Source organism: Schistocerca piceifrons, chromosome X (assembly GCF_021461385.2).
Source record: "Schistocerca piceifrons isolate TAMUIC-IGC-003096 chromosome X, iqSchPice1.1, whole genome shotgun sequence".
NCBI classification, from domain to species: Eukaryota; Metazoa; Arthropoda; class Insecta; order Orthoptera; family Acrididae; genus Schistocerca; species Schistocerca piceifrons.
In genome coordinates, this window is record NC_060149.1 from 787276787 (window position 1) to 787297066 (window position 20280).

Genomic DNA, 20280 nt, shown 5'->3' on the forward strand with positions numbered 1-20280 from the left:
GGAGCATACAGGGATGTGGTGGTGACAGTGTAGGCTGCTGGATGCAGTTGGGAGGTTTTTTTTTTTGGGGGGGGGGGGGGGGGGTAAGGGCAGCAGAGAAATAGGGAAGGGGATAAAAGGAGGAAAACGAAATAGTGAGTGTGTTGATGGAATATAAAGCTTGGTTGTTTTGAAGTTGGAGTAGGGAAGGGGTAGGTAGGTGGGAGAATAGGGATTAGTGAAGGTTCAGGCCAGGGGGTTATGGGAACATACGATATGTTGTGGAGAGATTCCCCACCAGTGTTGTTCAGAAAGATGGGATATGTAGGAAGGCTGCAAATGGTGCAGGCTGTGAAGTAGTCAGTGCAGTGAAGTGAAGTGAAGTGAAGTGAAGTGAAGTGAAGTGCATTGTGTTGGGCAGCGTGTTCAACAGCTGGACGGTCCAGTGCTCTCTGGGCCACAGTTTTCCATGAAAGGCTGTGAAAGCAGTTGTAATCTACAAACTAAAATGTAACCACTGCTGCTTTCTATTTGGGTATGACAGCTAACAAACTGCCTGCCCTCATGAATGGCTGCCAACAAACTATGGCCAAGAGACAGGTGGACCACCCTTGCTGAACACGTTGCCCAACACAGTGAGCTTCAGTTCAGTGACTGCTTCACAGCCTGTGCCATCTAGAACCGTCCTACTCACACCAGCTTCTCTAAATTGCATCGGTGGAAACTCTCCTCGCATATATCCTATGTTCCCTTAAACCTGCTGGCCTCAACATTTAGTTCCAATTGTTCACTTGCCTATCCCCTTCCCTGCTCCCATTCCAGCATTACACAGCCTTATATTGTGCCAACACACCCAAAAGTTCTCCTCACTCTCTACTTCTCTCCTTTAACACTCCCTTTCCCTTCCCATTGCCCCACCCAACTTCCCGATTGCACCTAGTGGTGCTACCCTGTCCCTACCATGTCCGTGCATGCTCCCACAAGCACCACTACACTTTCCCACACCCCTACCTTCCTATCCGTCCCCCTCCCCACCACATGCCCACCTCTTTACCCCCACCAACCACACCAAATGGCTGCTTCCATGATGCGTAATTGCAGTCTGGCCACAGTGGCCAGAGATTGTGGTCATTTTTGTCTGTGTGTTGTGCTTGTGTGACTGTGTCTGTGTTTTCTACTTCGGAAGAAGACCTCCTGGCAAAAGCTTAAATGTATGGCAGTATTTTTGTTGTACCTGTTGGTGATTCAACTTGTCTATATGGTGAGTAGCAATCTGTCTTTTCAAAATGTTGTTGAGTTAAAGGATTCATATTCACTTTCAGAACAGAGACTAGAACCTCATTTACGTCTAAATATCATATTTTATTCCTGGCTTCAAGTTTTATTGTGGAAAGCATCACTATTGTGTGTGCTGTGTAATTCACTTTGGGGATGTTTTAGCAAGAGTTAGTTAAAACTTCTCCACATTTAGTTAAAACTTCTCCACTATACCAGAGAAATATTTGTTTACAAAATCCGCCAGTTTGTGAGGATTTTCTGTTGCTCTACTACCTCTTTTGTTTTTCTTCTTCCTACACTTCAGTATTTTATGACATACCAATACAGCTTTGCTTTTATTTGCTGCATTATCTATTGTTTTGTCATTGAACACCTTTTTTGCAGCAAGCAATACCGTCTCATTTATCTTTTGGTACATGTCATAGAAATCTAGGAATTGTGCATTGGTGGTGTGCTTTTGTAAAGAACTGAGAAATTTAAGGGTGTGGAGGGACTTTCTGATCCTCACAGTTATTAGTTTATTTTCCAAGCTGCTTGAAGTGGTTACTTTCAGAAATGTCTCCTCAAAAATTAATTTAAAAAATGTGCAGCATTAGAGAACTTAGCCATCTATACTGTTTTCCACATGTACTTCATTCCAGGTTTGATTTTCCAGTTCACTAGAAAAAGTATTATTTTATGTTCCGAGAAGATCTCTTGTAGGCCTGCAGTATTGTGGGTTTTATCAAGCCTGTCTTTAGCTCTATGATGTTACAGCAATTATCAGAGTGGCAAAGATCTTTTATAATAGTTTGCCATTTTCCCTGTCTATATGTGTAAGTACATGATGTAAGACGGATGCTAAACTTTTTGATACTCTAGTAGCAGTGTTTACCATTTATGACATTCCAAAAGTATTCAGAATGAATAGGGAGTTATTAATAATTTCACCTTCAACATTTGTCTTTATATTTCTGTCTAAACATATAATAGTGTTATTTTTGGGGCTGACATTCCGTCTAGGACTCCAGTTAGTTTGTTAAAGCAATTGTCCACTCTATCACTCGATGAGCAGTACATGCACAGAATGATTAAACTTTTTATTGATTTCTAAATCTTTCTATGTTCAGTGGCTGCCAATTCTAAATATTTGTCTACACTAATTGCAATCAGAACTTGTAAATAAAAGTCAAGGAGGCATATTCCTTGTGGATATAGAGGAACCAGTTTAAATCTGGCCTTGATGCAAGTTCATAAGACCTCTTGAGTGACTGTTGTAGCAGATTCTTTCTCAGTCAGATACAGAACTGGGAGAACTGCTCTGAAACATAGCTGAACAAAGAAGGCAGGGATGGGCTAAATTACTATTTGATCTGGACATGAAACAGAACAGTTGAAGAGCATGGAAGCTGATAAGGAATGATGAAAGCAAGCAACAGTTGTAGGTCCTACAATACAATAAAAATACAACAATATCAATGAGAAGCCTGTGCCTGTTCATTAATAATTTTCCAAATTGTGGTTTTATTTTTGAGACACAAATAACCATATCCTTTTTTAATTGAAGCCTGTTTCCTCCTCTTAGTCTTATGTTCACCACTGAAGAGAATGCAAATTCATATAGACAGGTAGTGGCGAATGACACTAATAGTTTCAGAGCATCTCTTGCCAGCAGTGGATATCCTTCTTTTCTCTTCCTCCAAAAGATGTGAATTAAACACCATTTTAAGCATGCCATGAGCAGCAAAATCTATGTAGTTTTTCATCCTTGTGCTCAGATCAGCCAGTTGTACAGAAATATCCAGAAAGGGTTTAGTGTCCATCTATGCCCTTTGTCAGCTTCAGAATTCAGCTTTGGAAAGTAACGTAATAGTTTCTTGTCCAAATTATTCAAGCTCTGTATCATGCAGGGAATGTGAGAACTTACTACCACTGATTATTGCTTTGCAATTTCTTGAGCAATCTTTTGTATGTAAGGGAAAGACTCAAATACCATCTTTTGTGAAGACATTGACAGTAAATGAAGTTTTGTGAGGAATCCTTTGATTTTTGTCCTTTGCCATTGTGATGTTTTCTTTTCTGCTATGGAAGCTGTCATTTAAAATTTTTAAGTGATTAAAAAGATCAGTGAGAATGCTAATTTTAATAGCCAAATGTCATCACAAAAATAATTCACATAACCAGATTTAGAATCTTGTAAGAATGTTGACAGTTTAGCTTTTAGTTCAAGAAATTGTGTCAATATATTTCCCTTGGAAAGCCATCTGACCTCTGTGTGACAAAGATTTTCATGGAATGAACCCAAGTCTTAACAGATAATATGAAACAGTTGAGTTGGCAATGCTCTACCTTTAGTAGAGTTCACAAGTTTCATTGCCTCCTTAAATACATAATTTAAATCAGAAGTTAAAACCGTGGATGCCTGAGCTTATTGATGAAGAAAGAATTGTGTCCATGAAACATTTGGTATTATTGATTTTAATTTGGCAATGAGCCTACCTTTATTGCCTGCCATAGCTTTAGCACCATACTACAAATGGCAAAACATTTTGTTCAATGAGTCTGGTAGTTGCAAGTGCTTTCTAAAAACATCGTACAAACACTGGCCCATAATGCTCACAGCTAGTGCTTTACAAAATAAAATGTCTTCCATCAGCTTCAAAGCTCACAATCTGCAATATCTAAACTGCAAAGCAAAATGCGGGCTCTTCATTAATTTAGAGGTTTATTGTTCTCAAATGTAACTGACTGTATTGTTTAATCTGCATACAGTGGTATTATCAGAAAGTGGCATCCTTTTTAGCTCGTCTTCCTCCTGCTTACCTAACATAATTTCAGCCACATCCAGGACTGCTGGCAAAATAAGATTCTTGGCACCTGTATGCGGCGTCCCTGCTTTAGCGACTCTGTAGCTGGCTAATAACGCTTTCTCATTGACAATGGACACACAAAATCAGATTTAAAAATTACTAAATCAAATAAACAACAACATATTATTATTTTCAATCAACAAATAACAATACTATTTTATAACCAGAATTGTAGTAGTTTGCTGCTGATAATTTTCAGTTTCATTTTGAAGAAATCGAATGGTTATAAGCTTCCTTGGATTGTTTAGTTGAGAGATGACTCACAATCTTTGATTATTTCTTTACACTCATGTGACAATACTTCATTGCAAGTTCCACATTGATGTTTATTATTCAAATAATTGTTGTCTATCTTCTTATGGATTTATTTTTTATTTATTTATTTTTGTTTTATTCACATCCATCTCTGCCACTTGTACCAGACGGAAGGCTGCACAAATTTTTTGAGAGACTTCTTTATTTTATTCTTGCTTGGAGCAAAGTGGAAAGACATGATGATCATGTCCTTACTAGCTGGCATACTCTGACAACTGACTGAAGCGAGGGAAAATGCATGTCTATGTGACCACAGACTCACCCTCGCCCACTTTCAGGGGCTCAGCATGTAGTTGCTGGGTATGGGCTTGGCGATCCCAGAATTCCTTAGCTGGGGACTGGTAAGCATCACCAGTCCTCTGTCACCAAAAGCTCTGGGTATGCTTCAGCAACCACATTGTGGCATGGTGGTGGAATGTTGTGTCACAGGGAATGGGGATCTTGGGTTGACTACGCAGATCGCAAGGATGGAATAAACCTGTATTAAAAAAAAAAAAACATCAATCTCAAGGTGTATGGTACGCTGATGAGATGCATGGTTGTTGAGGTGAAATAGTCGTTAGAGGGCAATCTTTGTGGAACCTCCTGCCTCAGTTGTATAGGTGTTACCTTGGCACATGATTGATCCTTCAAAAGTCTCCCTTCCTCCTCCCAGTAGAAAGAGTGGGCTGCTGGAAGGTAACAACACCCAGTCTAACAAGAAAGCTTGGGAAGCCAGTCCTGTCTGTCACTTCTTATAGAACACATGCTGTTCCTCAGAATGAGTTAATAAGTAATTAAAAGAAAAGAGGTCACTTTCCACAAAATTTCACCATATTTTTTTTATATACAAAAAGGATTGGAGGACATTGCTGGAACATTAAAATCTGTCAAGTGCTTGCGAAATGGCACTCTGTTGGTTCAAATGTCAAGTTACCGACAAGTGAAGAATCTCCAAAAAGCTCAATGCCTCAGGGAGTATGCAATTGAAACTGAACTGCACAACACCTTGACCTGGTCGAGATCTATTTGACATTCCCCGAGAAGAACTGAAAGCTGAATGGTCCTGGGAAGGCTTTTTTGATGTGCAAAACATCATGAAAAGGGTGGATGGCAGTCTTATGAAATCAGACTTGTTTATAATGACTTTCAGCAGCACAAAACTTCCAGAGCTCATTAGGGTTTGGCTTCCTTCACCTTAGCATATGGCTTAATTTCCCAAAACCTATGGCTTTATTTCCCAAAACCAGTGTGCTGTTTTAAGTGCCGGTGCTTTGGGCACACTACTGTTTGGTTTAAGGGAGAAGCCACTTGGGGCAAATGTGGGAAGGCTGCACATGGAGTTGGTTGTTCATCTCCCGTCAAGTGTGCCAACTGCTCTGGGACTCACCCTGTTTAGAGTAGGGACTGCAGTGTCTTTCTTGAAGATACAGGAAATAAAAACAAATAAGTGTATCTCTTATGGAGAGGCCAAAAAGATGTATAAGACCATGCAGCCCCCAACATTCACTACCTAATTTGTGTCTGTTCTTAAATAGCCAGTCCCTAAAACTGACGCTGCTACAAAATGGAGGTTGCCAGTGCCAGCCAGCACTAGTACCTGCATCTGCCAGTGCACTTGTTCTGCTTCAGTTATTTTGAAGCTCATACCTTCACCCAGGAATTCAGACAGGACTGTGGTTGCAGCTGTTGTGGAGCTCGCTGCCATTCCGAAGGTTCAGCCTGGTCCACTGTCCAGTGCTGCTACAGTTGTGCCCCCAAAGTCCACTCAGCACAAAAAAAGACAAAACATCAACCACTGACAGTGCCAGAAAGTCAATTGTCCGACAATGTCGAACTCATCCTCTCTGCTGTATCCCTTGATTCTCCATTAGAGCTAGGTGCCAAACTGGGACAATCATCTCACCCCGAAGCTGAGCCTCCTCATATGGTAGGCTCCCCTCCCAGGTGGAAGGACAGGGTGAAAGTACAACTTCCAAGATAAATGGCGCCCATCCTCCAGTGGAATGTTAAATGGGTTCAGGACACTTACGGAGGAACTGATGCTCCTAGCACAGCAATGCCTAGTGTGCATCTGTATGAAGGAAACATATTTCAAAGTATCTGGTGTCCCTGTCCTGTGGGGCTATACAGTCTGTTGCAAGAATGACCTGACTGGGGAAAGAGCCAAGGGAAGTGTTGCCGTGTTTGTAAATAACTCACACCACTCCTCTGCTCTCCCCTTGGGTACTGACTTGCAAGCAGCTGCAGTTGGCATTCACATGTGTCAGAGGATCACAGTTTGCTTGCTGTATTTACCCCCATCTGATGCAATAGACTATGAGGCTCTCACAGATCTTATGGAACAAATCCCCCACCCATATCTCCTCATGGGAGACATCAATGCCATCATGTCTTTTGGGGCTGGACCTCCACTTGTCCTCCTTGTCAGGGGTCAGTTTTTGGAGGGCCTCACGACATCCCAAGAGCTGTGCATCCTAAACACTGGTACTCCCACTCACCTCTGTGCTACTACTGGATCATTTTCAGCCTTCAGCCATCAACGCTACCCCCCTCCCTCCCCTCCCCCCCCCCTCTCTCTCTCTCTCTCTCTCTCTCTCTCTCTCTCTCTCTCTCTCCCTCTCCCTCTCTCTCTCCCTCTCCCTCTCTCTCTCCCTCTCCCTCTCTCTCCAGCCCTTGCAGACTCTGTTCAGTGGGAAGTCATTGATGACCTTCATTCCAGTGACCATTTCCCACTCCGTGTTAACTTACTAGATGGAGCATTGCTTCAACAGAACCCACCAAAATGGGTGGTCAGCAGGGCTAACTGGACACTATTCAGCCATCTGGCTGTGAATGGGTGGACCACATTATACGAGTTATCCAACAAGCTGACTTATCCATCCCAAAGTCCTCAAGTCATCTTGGGAGACAGCCTGTACCTTGGTGGACAGATGAGTGCTGTTCAGAAATCCGGGACAGGTGTGCGGCTCTTTGACAATGTAAATGCCGCCCTACAGCAGACAACCTCATATCCTCTAGAGTCGCAAGAGCCAACGCTCGACGTGTAATTAAGGAGAGCAAGAAAAGGTCGTGGCAAGCATTCCTGGACTCTATAAACCTTTCCACTTGTTTTACAAAAGTACAGGAAGCAATCCGGAGGATTTCCAGTAAACACAGTCGTTTACCAATAGCAGCAGTACTGAAACGGGGGTGTCTCCAAACAACGCCTGGAGATCACAGAGTCGCTGGCAGAGCATTTTGCAAAAACTACTGCCAATGCAAGCCAGGATCCAGTGTTTCGTAGCTACGATACGACTGTAGAGAGGTGCAGGTTGGACTTCAGATTCAACAGTTCTGAGTTCTGCAACTCGGCTTTCTCATGTGGGAGCTGGAATCGGCATTGTCAGAGACTCCTGACACTGCACCCAGTCACAACCAAATCTGATTCTGTGTGCTTCGACATTTGCCAGAAGCATTGAAGGAAATCCTCCTCGAATGTTTTAATCTTATGTGGCAGACAGGCAACTTGGCAACTTGCCCAGCTCATGGAGGGAGGTAATTCTGATACCTCTCCTCAAACCAGGAAAAGACCACACACCTTCCTTTAGTTAGTTCAGGAGTATCGCTTTAATGAGCTGTGTAGGAAACACCCTAGAGTGAATGGTTAGCCGTTGTCTGGTCTTGTTGTTAGAGACCAGGCAAGTCCTTAGCCACTCTGTGTCTGGACTCTGGAGATTTCAGTCCAGTGTGTCTGGAGGTGGCTATTCAGCAGTCTTTTCTATGTAAACATCATTGTATTGGCATATTTGATATTGGTAAGGCATATGACACTACTTGGAGACACAGTGTTCTCGTGCAACTGCATCAGTCTTTCCTGTCTTAGGGGCTTTTAGGGCTTGAGTTGATGCGCTGTCAAACCAATTTGAGCAGGATAATGGTGTCCCTTAGGGCAGTGTTTTAAGTGTTACCCTCTTTGCCATAGTAGTAAGCAGTCTCATGTATATGGTATGAAGTCCTGTACAGTGCTCGTTATTGGTGGAGAATTTTGTGTCTTTTCTGTTCCCCTCCAGTGTTGCAACAGCGAGCCATCAGTTGTAGCTTACAGTGCAGAGAGAATTGGGCTTTAGAGGCAGATTTTCAGTTTTCTGCAGACAAGTAAGTGTGTCTGTGTTCATTTCAGTCATTCTTGTCATATTTTTGATTTATGTGACTTGTATATGATGGACACCATCCCACATTTTAGAGACTCACTGAGGTCTGTTCCTCATTTTTTACTCCAACTTGTCATGGTTGCCACAACTGAGAGACCTGAAAGCCCAGTCTCAAGGCACTAAACATCATAAAGTACCTTAGCTACAGGGCTTGGGGAGTGGCCAGGGTGTATCAGCTCTAGTTTTATAGGGCTTTCGTGCTTTCACAGCCGGGGTATGGATGCATTGTGTATAGATCAGTGAGACCTTGTTATTTGAAGATAATTGACACTGTCCACGATGGGGGGATTTGGCTGGCCATGGGTGCTTGTAGGACCAGTCCCACACGCAGTCTCTGTGCTGAGGCTGGGTAACCACCACTTACCATCCAGTGGCAGCTCCTCATGGTGCATCAGGCATGTAAGTTCCTCGCAGCTTCATCTTCACCCACATACCGTACAACTCTGAAATGCCTTTTCCTCAACTGTCTATGAGGAACAAGCTGTTTCAGATCCGCGTGCAGTGTGTGCTGGGAGTTACTTGGTGTGGAACAATTATGACCCGAAATCCAGGGTTTTAACCATCTGCTGCCCTGGTTACTGCAGAGGCACGGAGTAATTTTGGATTTGTTGCAGTACAGGAGCAGGATTGTCACAAGTTCTTGAAATCAGGGAATTTCAAACATGTCAGGGAAATCAAGGAAATTTCAGGGAAATTTGAAGAAAACACTGGAAAAATCTCATTTTTGAATTAGTAGATGAAATTTTTTGTGTACTGAGATGTAATGCATTGTTGCTGGGTGGGTGCAGCTGAGCACATGCACTACTTCCCAACTCCCTCATTCTTACCACTTCTCCCCTTCCTGCCATTCCCCTCAGCTTGCAGTCAGTGCTACCACTTCTTGCCACTAGCCTTGCAGCTGCCAAGAGGCAGAGAGGCATGAGGAGTGGTTTGTTCAGATCTGATTCTCAGAGACTGGTGATACAGTGGCCGGAGACGGTGGTCATATGTGCATGAGTTGTGTCTGCGTGATTATTGAAGGTGTGTGTGTGTGTGTGTGTGTGTGTGTGTGTGTGTGCGTGCTCTCATTTTCTGAAAAAGGCTATGGCTGAAAATTTAGTTGTGATAGTGTGATTTCTTTCCTACATTCCTGTCTCGGCAATCATCTTCATGGAGAGTTGTTACCTATCCTCACTAGTACTTAATCTCAGAGTATTCAAGCAAGTTATCTGTTGCATGGATTGATCACTGCAGTCTCTTTTTATCAACATTGTGTCTGTGGCATGTGAACAGCTTGCCACATGAGTGGACTTCCAATGACTCGCAATTTCTGTGGGTATCTGTAACGGATCGTGTCTGCTGATCTAAAGCCCATTGTTTCCCACTAATGTGCAAGCTCTGCCCGTTGGATCTAGTCTCATCGATCTGCCCGCAGGCTGGGTTTGTTTTTGTGTGGCGTAATGCGGCAAATTTCCGTTGTTTATCCATGGACCCAGGATTGCAGTGCTCCTCGGCAGGCCAAAGGCCATGGGCACTGGATTTCAGGAATTGTGACTGTCTCACTGCAAGTACGTTGTACATTGCGGTGTTTCATAGACATGTGATTTATTCTAGTACATTTTGGAACTTCGAAAGTAGTTCATATATTGGAAAGCATGGATGGCAAGAAGAAGGCAATTGTGGCAGTTGCTGGCAGTTTCTACACTATGTACTCATATATTTCTCGAAAGAAAAAATACAAAATACCTGTAAAATGAAATGATCGTGTGGCATTGATGGCCAGGAGGCTTATCCGGGGAAGTTTGGCCATCGGGTTGCAAGTCTTTGTTCAGGTGATGTCACATTGGGCAGCTTCCATGTTGGTGATAGTGAAATGATCATGACAACACAACACCCAGTCCACAAGTGTAGAAAATCTCCAACCTGGCCAGGAATCGAACTTGGGCCTGCTGCATGTTAGGAAAACACGTTACCACTCAGTTAAGCAGGTGGGCATACATTACCTTTAAAATAATAGACATAACACAGTGAGTAATAACTGATAATAATGAGCATAGTAGAACTAACATTTTATTGGTGGTCACTTATAGTGTTGGTTTAAACAGCTCTTCCCTGCCTTACACACTTTTTTAAGACGCCTACTTTTTTATGAGATTATTTCTGAAATCAGTGAAGGTATGTATTTTAAAAATGTCTTGTGACTCTAAGAAAATGCAGATTTTCGTCACCAAATGTGTTTCGTTTTCTTGAAACAAAATAACGTCCGTGGTCTTAATGGACCACATGTACTGTTTGGCTTGCTTTCTCCATCTAAAAACAGTTCATTACAAAAGATGTTGATGTTAGTACTTAAGATTTTTGCTCACACATTTAGAAACATGGAAGTCCCTATATTTTTTGTCAATCTAAGACTTTATCCACACTCAAGATCTCAAAATTTGTCAGGGAAAAATGCTAAAACTTGTCTGGAAAGCAGGGAAATATCAGGGAATTTCACTTGGGGAAACTTGAGGCAACCCCGAGGAGGGACTGCACTACTGCTGCTGTTTTCCATACATTGTTTTCTGACATTTTATCTGAGCACCACAACTATGTAGCCGTCCTTATGGATGGGTTGAAACGGGGACTCTGCTGATGGCTCTGTTGTTTTCCCGGATCATGTCCTCAAGGGTCGACTTCTCATGATTTTACTGTGTTTGATGCCAAATTATGTGCAATCTTGCGAGCACTGAAGCAGACCACATGTTCTTCCAGTACTAAATTTCTTCTCTGTTCTGATTCCCTGAGTGCCCTTCACTCTCTGAAACATTTGTACCCAGCAGATAAAGTAGTACGGAATACCCAGGGTGCTCTCCTCCAACTACGACAACTGGGCAAGGAAGTGTTTTTCTGCTGGGTAGCAGGGCACATAGGACTTGCGGGGAATGAAAGGGCAGATCTAGCATTGTCTGTTAGATCCTTCCTTATGTTCCCCGCAAGTTGTCATCAGGTATTTCATTGTGCCATCCCTCTGCATGCTATTACCTCGCTGTTGAGCTCTGGAGTTTTGCGTGAGTGGGAGGATGAGTGGCTGGAAGTGACATACAGTAAGCTCTATCTAATAAAGCCCACAATGCAGCCGTAGCATTCCTCCTTCCAGCCACGTCGATGGGCTGAGGTCCTCCTCATTCTTCTTCACATAGGCCACAGTCCTATGATGGATGGCTTCTTGCTCTGGTAAGGGGACCCTCCAATATGTGCTGCTTGTAGCATACAGATAACAGTGCACCACATTTTGTTGGACTGTGTTGTATATTCTGACTAGCGGGCCGCAGCGGATTTGCTGACGGATCTGCTGTCACTTTTGAGTAATGTTCAAAAAATGTGGATCAAATTTTAAAGTTTTGTGAATTGTCCAACATTTTAGGGTGATGGTTTTAATGTGTTAACTGGGTGACTGTTTTACCCATATTTTAGTAATTGGTCAGCCAGTCACATTTACCTGTTACATTCTTTTAGCTCCATTGTCATTTTACTCGTGTTTTAATCTAATGTATAGCAATTTTTACTCTTTCTCCGTTGTTTTAGAGCATCTCAACTTGAGTGATTGTGTGCTTGATTTGAGTGCACCAGTGTGGAATAATTTTCAAGGTTTTAGCCACATTTGTTTGTTTTAATGAGTGTAAGGGTGCTGATGACCTTTCCGTTGAGTGCCCACAAGCTTCAATAATAATAATAATAATAATAATAATAATAATAATAATAATAATGATCATCATCATCATCACAACCACCACCCTCACCTGCACGCCTTCACTGTGGCAAAGAATATGTCAGTGTCTGCAGAGTGCTGTAACTACCTTGCATAGTGATAATGATTTCTCGATCAGTATAGTATCAATAGAAAGGAATGAAATAAGTTGTTTTTGAGATCACAGACAGTTTTTTTATGGTTTTTACCATCCACAAGAAGTCAATAATATTATACTGGATCAGCATACCTTCTTAATCGAACAGTGGAAAATACAGGGTGGAATAATGACAATATTAGGAAAAGGATTGCTTACTCGCCATGTAGAGGAGATGTTGATCTGCAGACAGGCAGAACAAAAAAAGGCTGAACAAGTGAGCTTTCAGCCAAAAAGCCTTTTTCTAAAGTAGACAACACACACACACACACACACACACCCTCTGTGCGCGCCCAGTCTCTGGCCACTAGCCTCAGTGACTAGAGACAGTAGTCTCTTGGGTCTCTAGCCTGAGGATGTCTTCATTACTAAGTTCTGTAATACAGTAGCTTTTCTTGTCTCAAAATGTATAATAATAATAATAATAATAATAATAATAATAATGGAATCTGTGTACCCCATCTGTCTGCCTTTAGTATCAATCACATGTTCAACTGTGAGAATGTTTTCCAAACATTTGTGTAGCATTTATTGGAGGCAGGACATGTGTTCCTGCCCATTATTTAACTATTTGGATATGGAAAACTGCCTAAAAACACAGTCAGGCTGACTGGCACATGAGCCCTTGTTGTTAATGGCATGGATTTTTTGATTTAGGACAGACATGCCTCCCTGAATCCTGGAAGTGGCAAGTTAACACACTTGGCTATTAATGAAAATTATAAATTAACATTTGTGTTGTGGTAAAGTTAGATATTTTGTATAACAGTCACCTTCACTTCTTTGTTATTCAATCTTTAATTTGTGACTGGTTGACTGCTGTTTTTACTATAGATCAGTAGTGTTATCTTGCTTATTGCAATCATTTGCATGAGATACTGATATATACAGGACGAAGATTCAAATTATGTAACTGGTGTCTCCTCCTTTAATTTTATATTAGCAGTTGAGAAGAAACAATACATGTTAATTTGTCTTACTGTGCCAGAAAATATACTTCTCGTGTTTCATTGTTGTGCTTCAAGTGAAAATTTTTCTGACAGATTTTCAGGTATGTTCTAATGTACTCATGTACCTTTTATGCAAGTGTTGTGCTATTTATCGAAAATTGAGTTATTTTTATAATTCAGTGATCAGCCTAATGTTTGATGGTATTTCAGGTACTTGAATAATTATTGATTAGTCACTGGAAAATAATTATTGTAACTTCCTCATTTAACAGGTGCTAAGGATGGCAAGAAGAAGAAGCGCCGTAACAGAGGAAAGGGCAAGGACAATGACAAGAAAGAAGGGGAAAGAAAGCAGACGGACCCACCATCCATACCTATTGTAGAGCTTTTCCCAAATGGTACAGTAAAGTCCTCTCTCTCTCTCTCTCTCTCTCTCTCTCTCTCTCTCTCTCTTTCTTTTTGTATGTGGGCAGTTATATTTCCATTTAACTGTTCAGTTTAAATTTAAATGTAATTTTATTGACAGTTTAAAATTTTGTTCTGATTTAATACTAAAATATGTTAGACTTTGCTGTAGTCATTGAATTACATGAATCTGCCACACTATGTCAAGCAAGATTGCAATTAGCATTATGATTTGTTTGCTTCAAGTGCCCCCAAAAATCTCATGAAAATTTTGTGGGAAAAAGTTGTACTGGTATGGAGAGAACTTCATGGATGATGTAATTGGTTACAGATTGACTGGAGCAACATTATTTTTGCTTGACAATAAAATGACCATTCGAGAAAACTTGACAGGGACCATTAGTTGAAAATAGTTTCTTCTTCTTAATGATTTTTCCGATTTTGAGTGCAAGTAGCATATTGATTTTTCAAGAAGGTAACACACAGATTATAACTGATCTGTTGTAGTAGAAGCATACAGACATTATCTTCATTTGTGCAAAACATTTATTCTGTGGGTTCCTCTGTCTTCTGCTGCATGGCCTGCAGCTGTCCTCGGTAACATTACTGAAAAGAAAGACATCATCCTAACTTTCCAACAGTACAAAAACTACCTTAATACACTGCAGAGACCAGGTGCAGGACTATTTAAAACTGGGTGCAAAATCCCTAGTGCGGGTGACCGCTTCGGTCGCAGGTTCGAATCCTGCCTCGGACATGGATGTGTGTGATGTCCTTAGGTTGGTTAGGTTTAAGTAGTTACATATAAGTTCTAGGGGACTGATGACCTCAGATGTTAAGTCCCATAGTGCTCAGAGCCATTTGAACCATTTTTAGCTGTGTCGAGTGCTGAATACTACAGGATAAGTTCAATGATTTTCAAAACTGATGCTAGTGCGTGTGAAATTTTTTCAGAATATTTTAGTCAGTTAAACAACAGTAGACTTTCATTTATCGTCGTGGATCCTGACTCCTCTGCATTATTCTTTGAGAGTTAGAACACTTTATTCTTGTTTTGGTGAGGTCAGTTGTAGACCTGTGGACTGAAGATTATTGAAAAGTGTGTTCTCCATTGCTTTCTGACTGTTGCACAAATAGTTCTCAGGCCCTTGTAAAAGACTGCGTTATCCAAAAATCGGACAAGTCTACCAAACATTTCAACTTATAAATACTAAAAAAACAAACTAAATAATTTTTCCCTGTTGCTCCACACTGCATCTGCATTATGCAGAAAATGACACTTCAGCAGTCTTTGTTCACAGTGAAGAAAATGATGTCCACATGGCATATCAAAGATGCCAACAGCAGCTAGAGATCAACTCATCACATAGTGTTATTTCTTTTGTGGCACATATCAGAGTTATAGTAACAAGACCTTACCTGATTCATTTGAATGTTGTGCATCAGAAATTTTGCATTTATCTGAAATTGTACTAATGCTTTCTCCGAAAATTATTTTCGAAAAATAGTTCAGGAACCCACTCAAAGTCTAAATACATGAAATGTATTCACAATTGTGAATATGGACAACCATCAGCTGTATAATGGAATGATGACAATGAAAACTGAAGCTGGGCCATAAGTCAGACCTTGATTTCCCACTTTTTGCTATCGGTCGCCCTATCATTTGGATATACAAGCATGACTCATGGCCAGACCCAACAATCCACATGTTGTCAACCATGCATCTGCATCTTGTACTCATACATCTATTATGTATATTCCTGTACAGGGAAGACATTTTACTTGATAGTCGCTTGCCCAGTGTCAGTGGATAAATATGATATTGCAGTGCTGTGTTGATCCGAATTATGATGCAAAGTTGCTTCGGACATACATGCAAGAACTTCACACGTTTCAAAGATCAAGCATTCATCATCAGAATTGTTATACAAGAATCTCTAAAAGTGATAAAGACAAAATACAAATAAGAACAGTGAAATAATTTGGCCAGTTCCTTCACAACTATATCTTCTTTAAGATTTACATCCATATCACTGTCAGTAGATAAAACAGACTAAAATGAAATAGCATCTTCGGTCTGAGTATTGGCAGCATCACACTAACAGCCATCTGGGTACATGGCCCATATAACTCCATGAAAGCCATACCCAGAATGTCTCCTGTATGGGGATATACATAATGGATGTAAGAGTACAGGTTGCAGACGTATGGATGATGACGTGGAAGTTTGGGACTGACCGTGAGTTGTGCACAGATAGCCAAATGGTAAGGTCACTGCTCACAATTAGTGGGAAATACAGTTTCGAATCTTGGTCCGGCACAAATTTTCAATGTTGTCATTCCAGTGTACAGCTGATGGTTGTCCATATTTGCAACTGTGAATGCTTTTCATGTATTTCATAACTGCTGTAGTCGCCACAGTACCTGTTCCTTCAGACATGCATCCATGTCCCAAGGAATTTTGCATCTTAATTTTGAACAACACAGACACTGCAATATCACACAAAGTGTAAATGGTTGCAAAAACAATATTTGACCTCTTAGCAACAAATAATTCGAACAAATAGGGAACATCATGATAGATACAGGAATTAGTGACCACAAGGTCATTGTGGTAAGACTGAATATTGTAAAATCAAAATCCACCAAATATAAATGCAAAATATGTCTATAGGAAAACTTTAGATAAAAACTGGCTTCATACCTTCCTAAGAAGCCATCTCCTCTCCTTACAAACTGAATATGTAAGAGTAAACCAGATGTTGTAGAAATTGAAAGAAATAGAATCAATGACAATTACACCAAATAAATTAATAAGAATTGGAACTGATCCCCCATAGTATATTAAACAGATCAGAACCTTGGTTCAGTAACAATGAAAAAAGCATGCCAGATTCAAAAAAAGTACATAGAACCTCTAAAATTGGCAATCTTTTACTGAAGCTCAAAGCTTAGCATGGACTTCAATTGTAGCTGCTTTTAATAGTTCCCACATTGAAACTCTGTCTCAAAATCTGGCAGATAATTCAGAGGGATTGTGGTCATGTGTACAGTACACCAGCTGTAAGACGCAATCAGTACCTTCATTGCATGACAGCAATAGTAATGTTACCAGTGACAGTGCCTCCAAAGCAGAGTTGCTAAACATGGTTTTCTGAAATTCCTTCACCAAATGAGACAAAGACACTATTCCAGAATTTGACTCAAGAACAGTTGGCACTGTGAGTAACTTAGAATTAGATGTCCTCGGTGTGGTGAAGCAGGTTAAATCATTTGATGAAGGCAAGGCCTGTGGTCCAAACTGTAGATTCCTTTCAGAATATGCTGATGCAATAGCTCCATACTTAGTGGTCATGTACCCCAACTTGCTTGATGATCCATACTTAAAGTTGCATAGGTCACACCTATGCTCAAGAAAGGCAATATGAATAATCTGCTGAAATGGCAGACACATACCGCTGATGATGATTTGCAGTAGTGTTTTGGAACATATGCTATGTTCAAACATTACAAATTACTGTGTTTACTCAAGTATAAGATGACACTGAATATAAGGCGACCCCCATTTTTTATCAGGTTCCTTAAGAAAAATATTATTTTTTGGCAAATTCTGTCTAATCAAAACTACAGACTTTTATTGACGTAAGGTATCTGCCTAAAAGGTTAACACTACACCTGTTATAAACTTGTGCCATTTATTCATTGTCTACATTTTGATAACATAAGGAGAAATAAAATAAACAAAAACGAATTCTTCCAATAATTTTTATCTTCACTGCATTTTTTGTTTTTCTTAGCTTGTCATCTGTGGTATCAGTATTTTTAATTATCATCCTATCAGGACAACTGTGAATATTATATCTTTGTTGTCACAAATATTTGGCTATTTCTTCTGAAGATGTTGGGATTTCTGAGGTTGTGGTTATGTTGGGATCTGGGAACAAAGCTGTTTCTTTCCTGAACACACAGTGGATTTTGCTTCTGTGTTGAAGTGAGAATAGCAATGTTTATTGCTTCCAAACATATCATGTGCCCACTGCTCTCTTATTGGCTGTGTAGAACCAGCAGCTGACACTCCCCATATCATTCTCCTCATATCTCATGGTGAGCATCAACAACATTGCCAAATGAAATACGGAAGTATGCTACTGGCCTCAGTCTAGACTTCTAACAGAAATGTATGCTATTATTTAGTATTTGGCCAGTCTTAAAGCCAGCTCAATTTCGAGTAAATATAGATTCAGGCAAACTCCAGTTTAAACATGGTAGATGTTTATAAAAAGCCCAGATATGCGATATAGATTCCCATAGTTGGCAGCATGATGAAATTTACTGCCTGCTCGCTCCGGTCCCTGCACTCACCATAGTAGCAACCAGGCTGATTAATACTGACACACGGAAGGCAATATCTTCTAGGTGCTAGTCATATGTAACAACAGCAGCTAATACGTAAATAAAAGATCGCAATCATGGGTCAGACCAAATCTCGAACTTTTGCCCGTTCCATAAGCTAGTGATGTCTGTTGGTAGTATCTCCACAATGAGTCTTTCTGCTGTAATTTATTCTTGCAATGACAATTGCTGTCAGTTCAATGTGATTTATTCTCTTTGTTAGACATTTAACTCTGGGTTAATTTTCTTTCTAGCTTCATCTTAATGTCTCCACCGTGTTCTAAAAGCTGATGACATTTTTCTCTGGTGGTTTAATACATCAAACAGCAACTGAAGTTCTCATTTGCAACCCACTTATTAAATCATTATAGTTTCTCATAACGAAATAGACCACTGACGTGGGTTCAGACTTTCTGGTTTCTGAGGGAAAGATTTTTGCCTTTGAGTGTTACCTTTACTTACAAAGCAGCCTTAATGTACTTATACAGTGCCCATACATGTACGTGAACTTTTATTGCAAACTTGTTCAAATACAACTAAAGTTTTTAAGTTGATAGAATTTAAAGCTATGTTATTTCATCCTGTGTTTCACAAAAATGTCAGTTTTTAAGCAGAGCACTATATTGTTATAGTGCCTAGTTCATAGTTTCTCACGTATGCCTTGCACTAGCGTGATTGCATAAGGCCACTACTGCATGGAGTGTTCTTGTGAATTAGGCAATCATGAGCCTATTCAAATGAAAGTATTGTTTGCTAAGCCCTAACCTTTAGGATTCTTCATAATAAATTTGTACAAAACCTCAATAGCCAAAGCTACATCTGTAAATGTAAGACAACCCTTACATTAATCTATTAGTCAATGTAAAAACATTGACCTCAGCAGCAATAGTTAAATCTGTGAATATAACATGAATCCATATTTTTTGAATGATGATTTTGGGAAAAACCCTTGTCTTATAATCGGATAAATATGGTGCCTAAAAAAAAGTATATTGATACATAGTCAGCATGAGTTTAGAAAATATCCTTTTTGTAAAACACAACTAGCCCATTATTCACATGAAGTAATGAGTGTTTTCAATGGGGATCTCAAAGTGTTTCTGTATTTTTAGATTTCCAATGCCATTCCTCAGAAGCGGCTTCTAACCAAACTGCATGCCTATGGAGTATCGTCTCAGTTGTGGGACTGGATTTGTGATACCCTGTCAGAAAGGTCACAGTTCACAGTAACTGACGAAAAGTCATTGAGTAAAACAAAATTGATAAGTGGCATTCCTGAAAGTAGTGTTACAGGCCCTGAGCGGCCGTCTTAGTTTGTTTGTAGATGATGATGTCACGTAACATTTACTAAAGTCATGAAAAGTGTGATGTCATCCACATGAGTACTAAAGGAAAACCATTAAATTTTGATTACATGATAAATCACACCAATCCAAAGGCTGTCAGTTCAGCTAAATGCCTAGGGATTACAGTCACAAACAGCATAAATTGGAAGGATCACACAGATAATGTTACAGGGAAGGTGAACCAAAGACTGTTTTTTATTGGCAGAACACTTAGAAGATGGAACAGGTGTACCAGAGACCGCCTACACCAATCTTGTCTGTCCTCTTCTGGAATATTGCTGCACATTATGGGGTCCATATCAGATAGGACTGATGGAGGGCATATCAAAAGTTCAAAGAAGGGCAGCTCGTTTCGTATTGTATTAAAATAGTGGAGAGAGCGCTACAGATATGGTACATGAGTTGGCATGTAATTAATACAAAGGTGTTTTTTGTTGCACCGAGATGTTTTCATGAAATTTCAATTGACAACTTTATCTTCTGAAAACAAAAATATTTTCTTGCTGCCAGCTATGTAAGAACAACTAATAATCATAATAGAATAAGAGAAATTGGTACTCACATGGAAAGATGTAACTGTTTGTTTCTCCCGTGCATTGTTCAGAAGTGGAACAGTAGAGAAATAATCCAAATGTTGTTTGATGAACCCTCTGCCGTGCACTTAAGTGTGAATTGCAGAGTATTCATGTAGATGTAGATTTATTTTTATTGAAAATTAATTAGTT

The 20280-nt window shown here is 40.3% G+C and overlaps 1 protein-coding gene across 1 annotated transcript in view; it reads left to right on the forward strand.

Annotated features, from left to right (window-relative positions):
• The window catches only part of LOC124722117 (methionine aminopeptidase 2-like), a 105642-nt gene that overhangs the window by 33085 nt on the left and 52277 nt on the right, over positions 1-20280 (forward strand). Inside the window, exon 3 of the mRNA XM_047247323.1 lies at positions 13682-13807. Coding sequence (XP_047103279.1) covers positions 13682-13807 — 126 coding nt within the window. The remainder of the gene's footprint in view (positions 1-13681; positions 13808-20280) is intronic.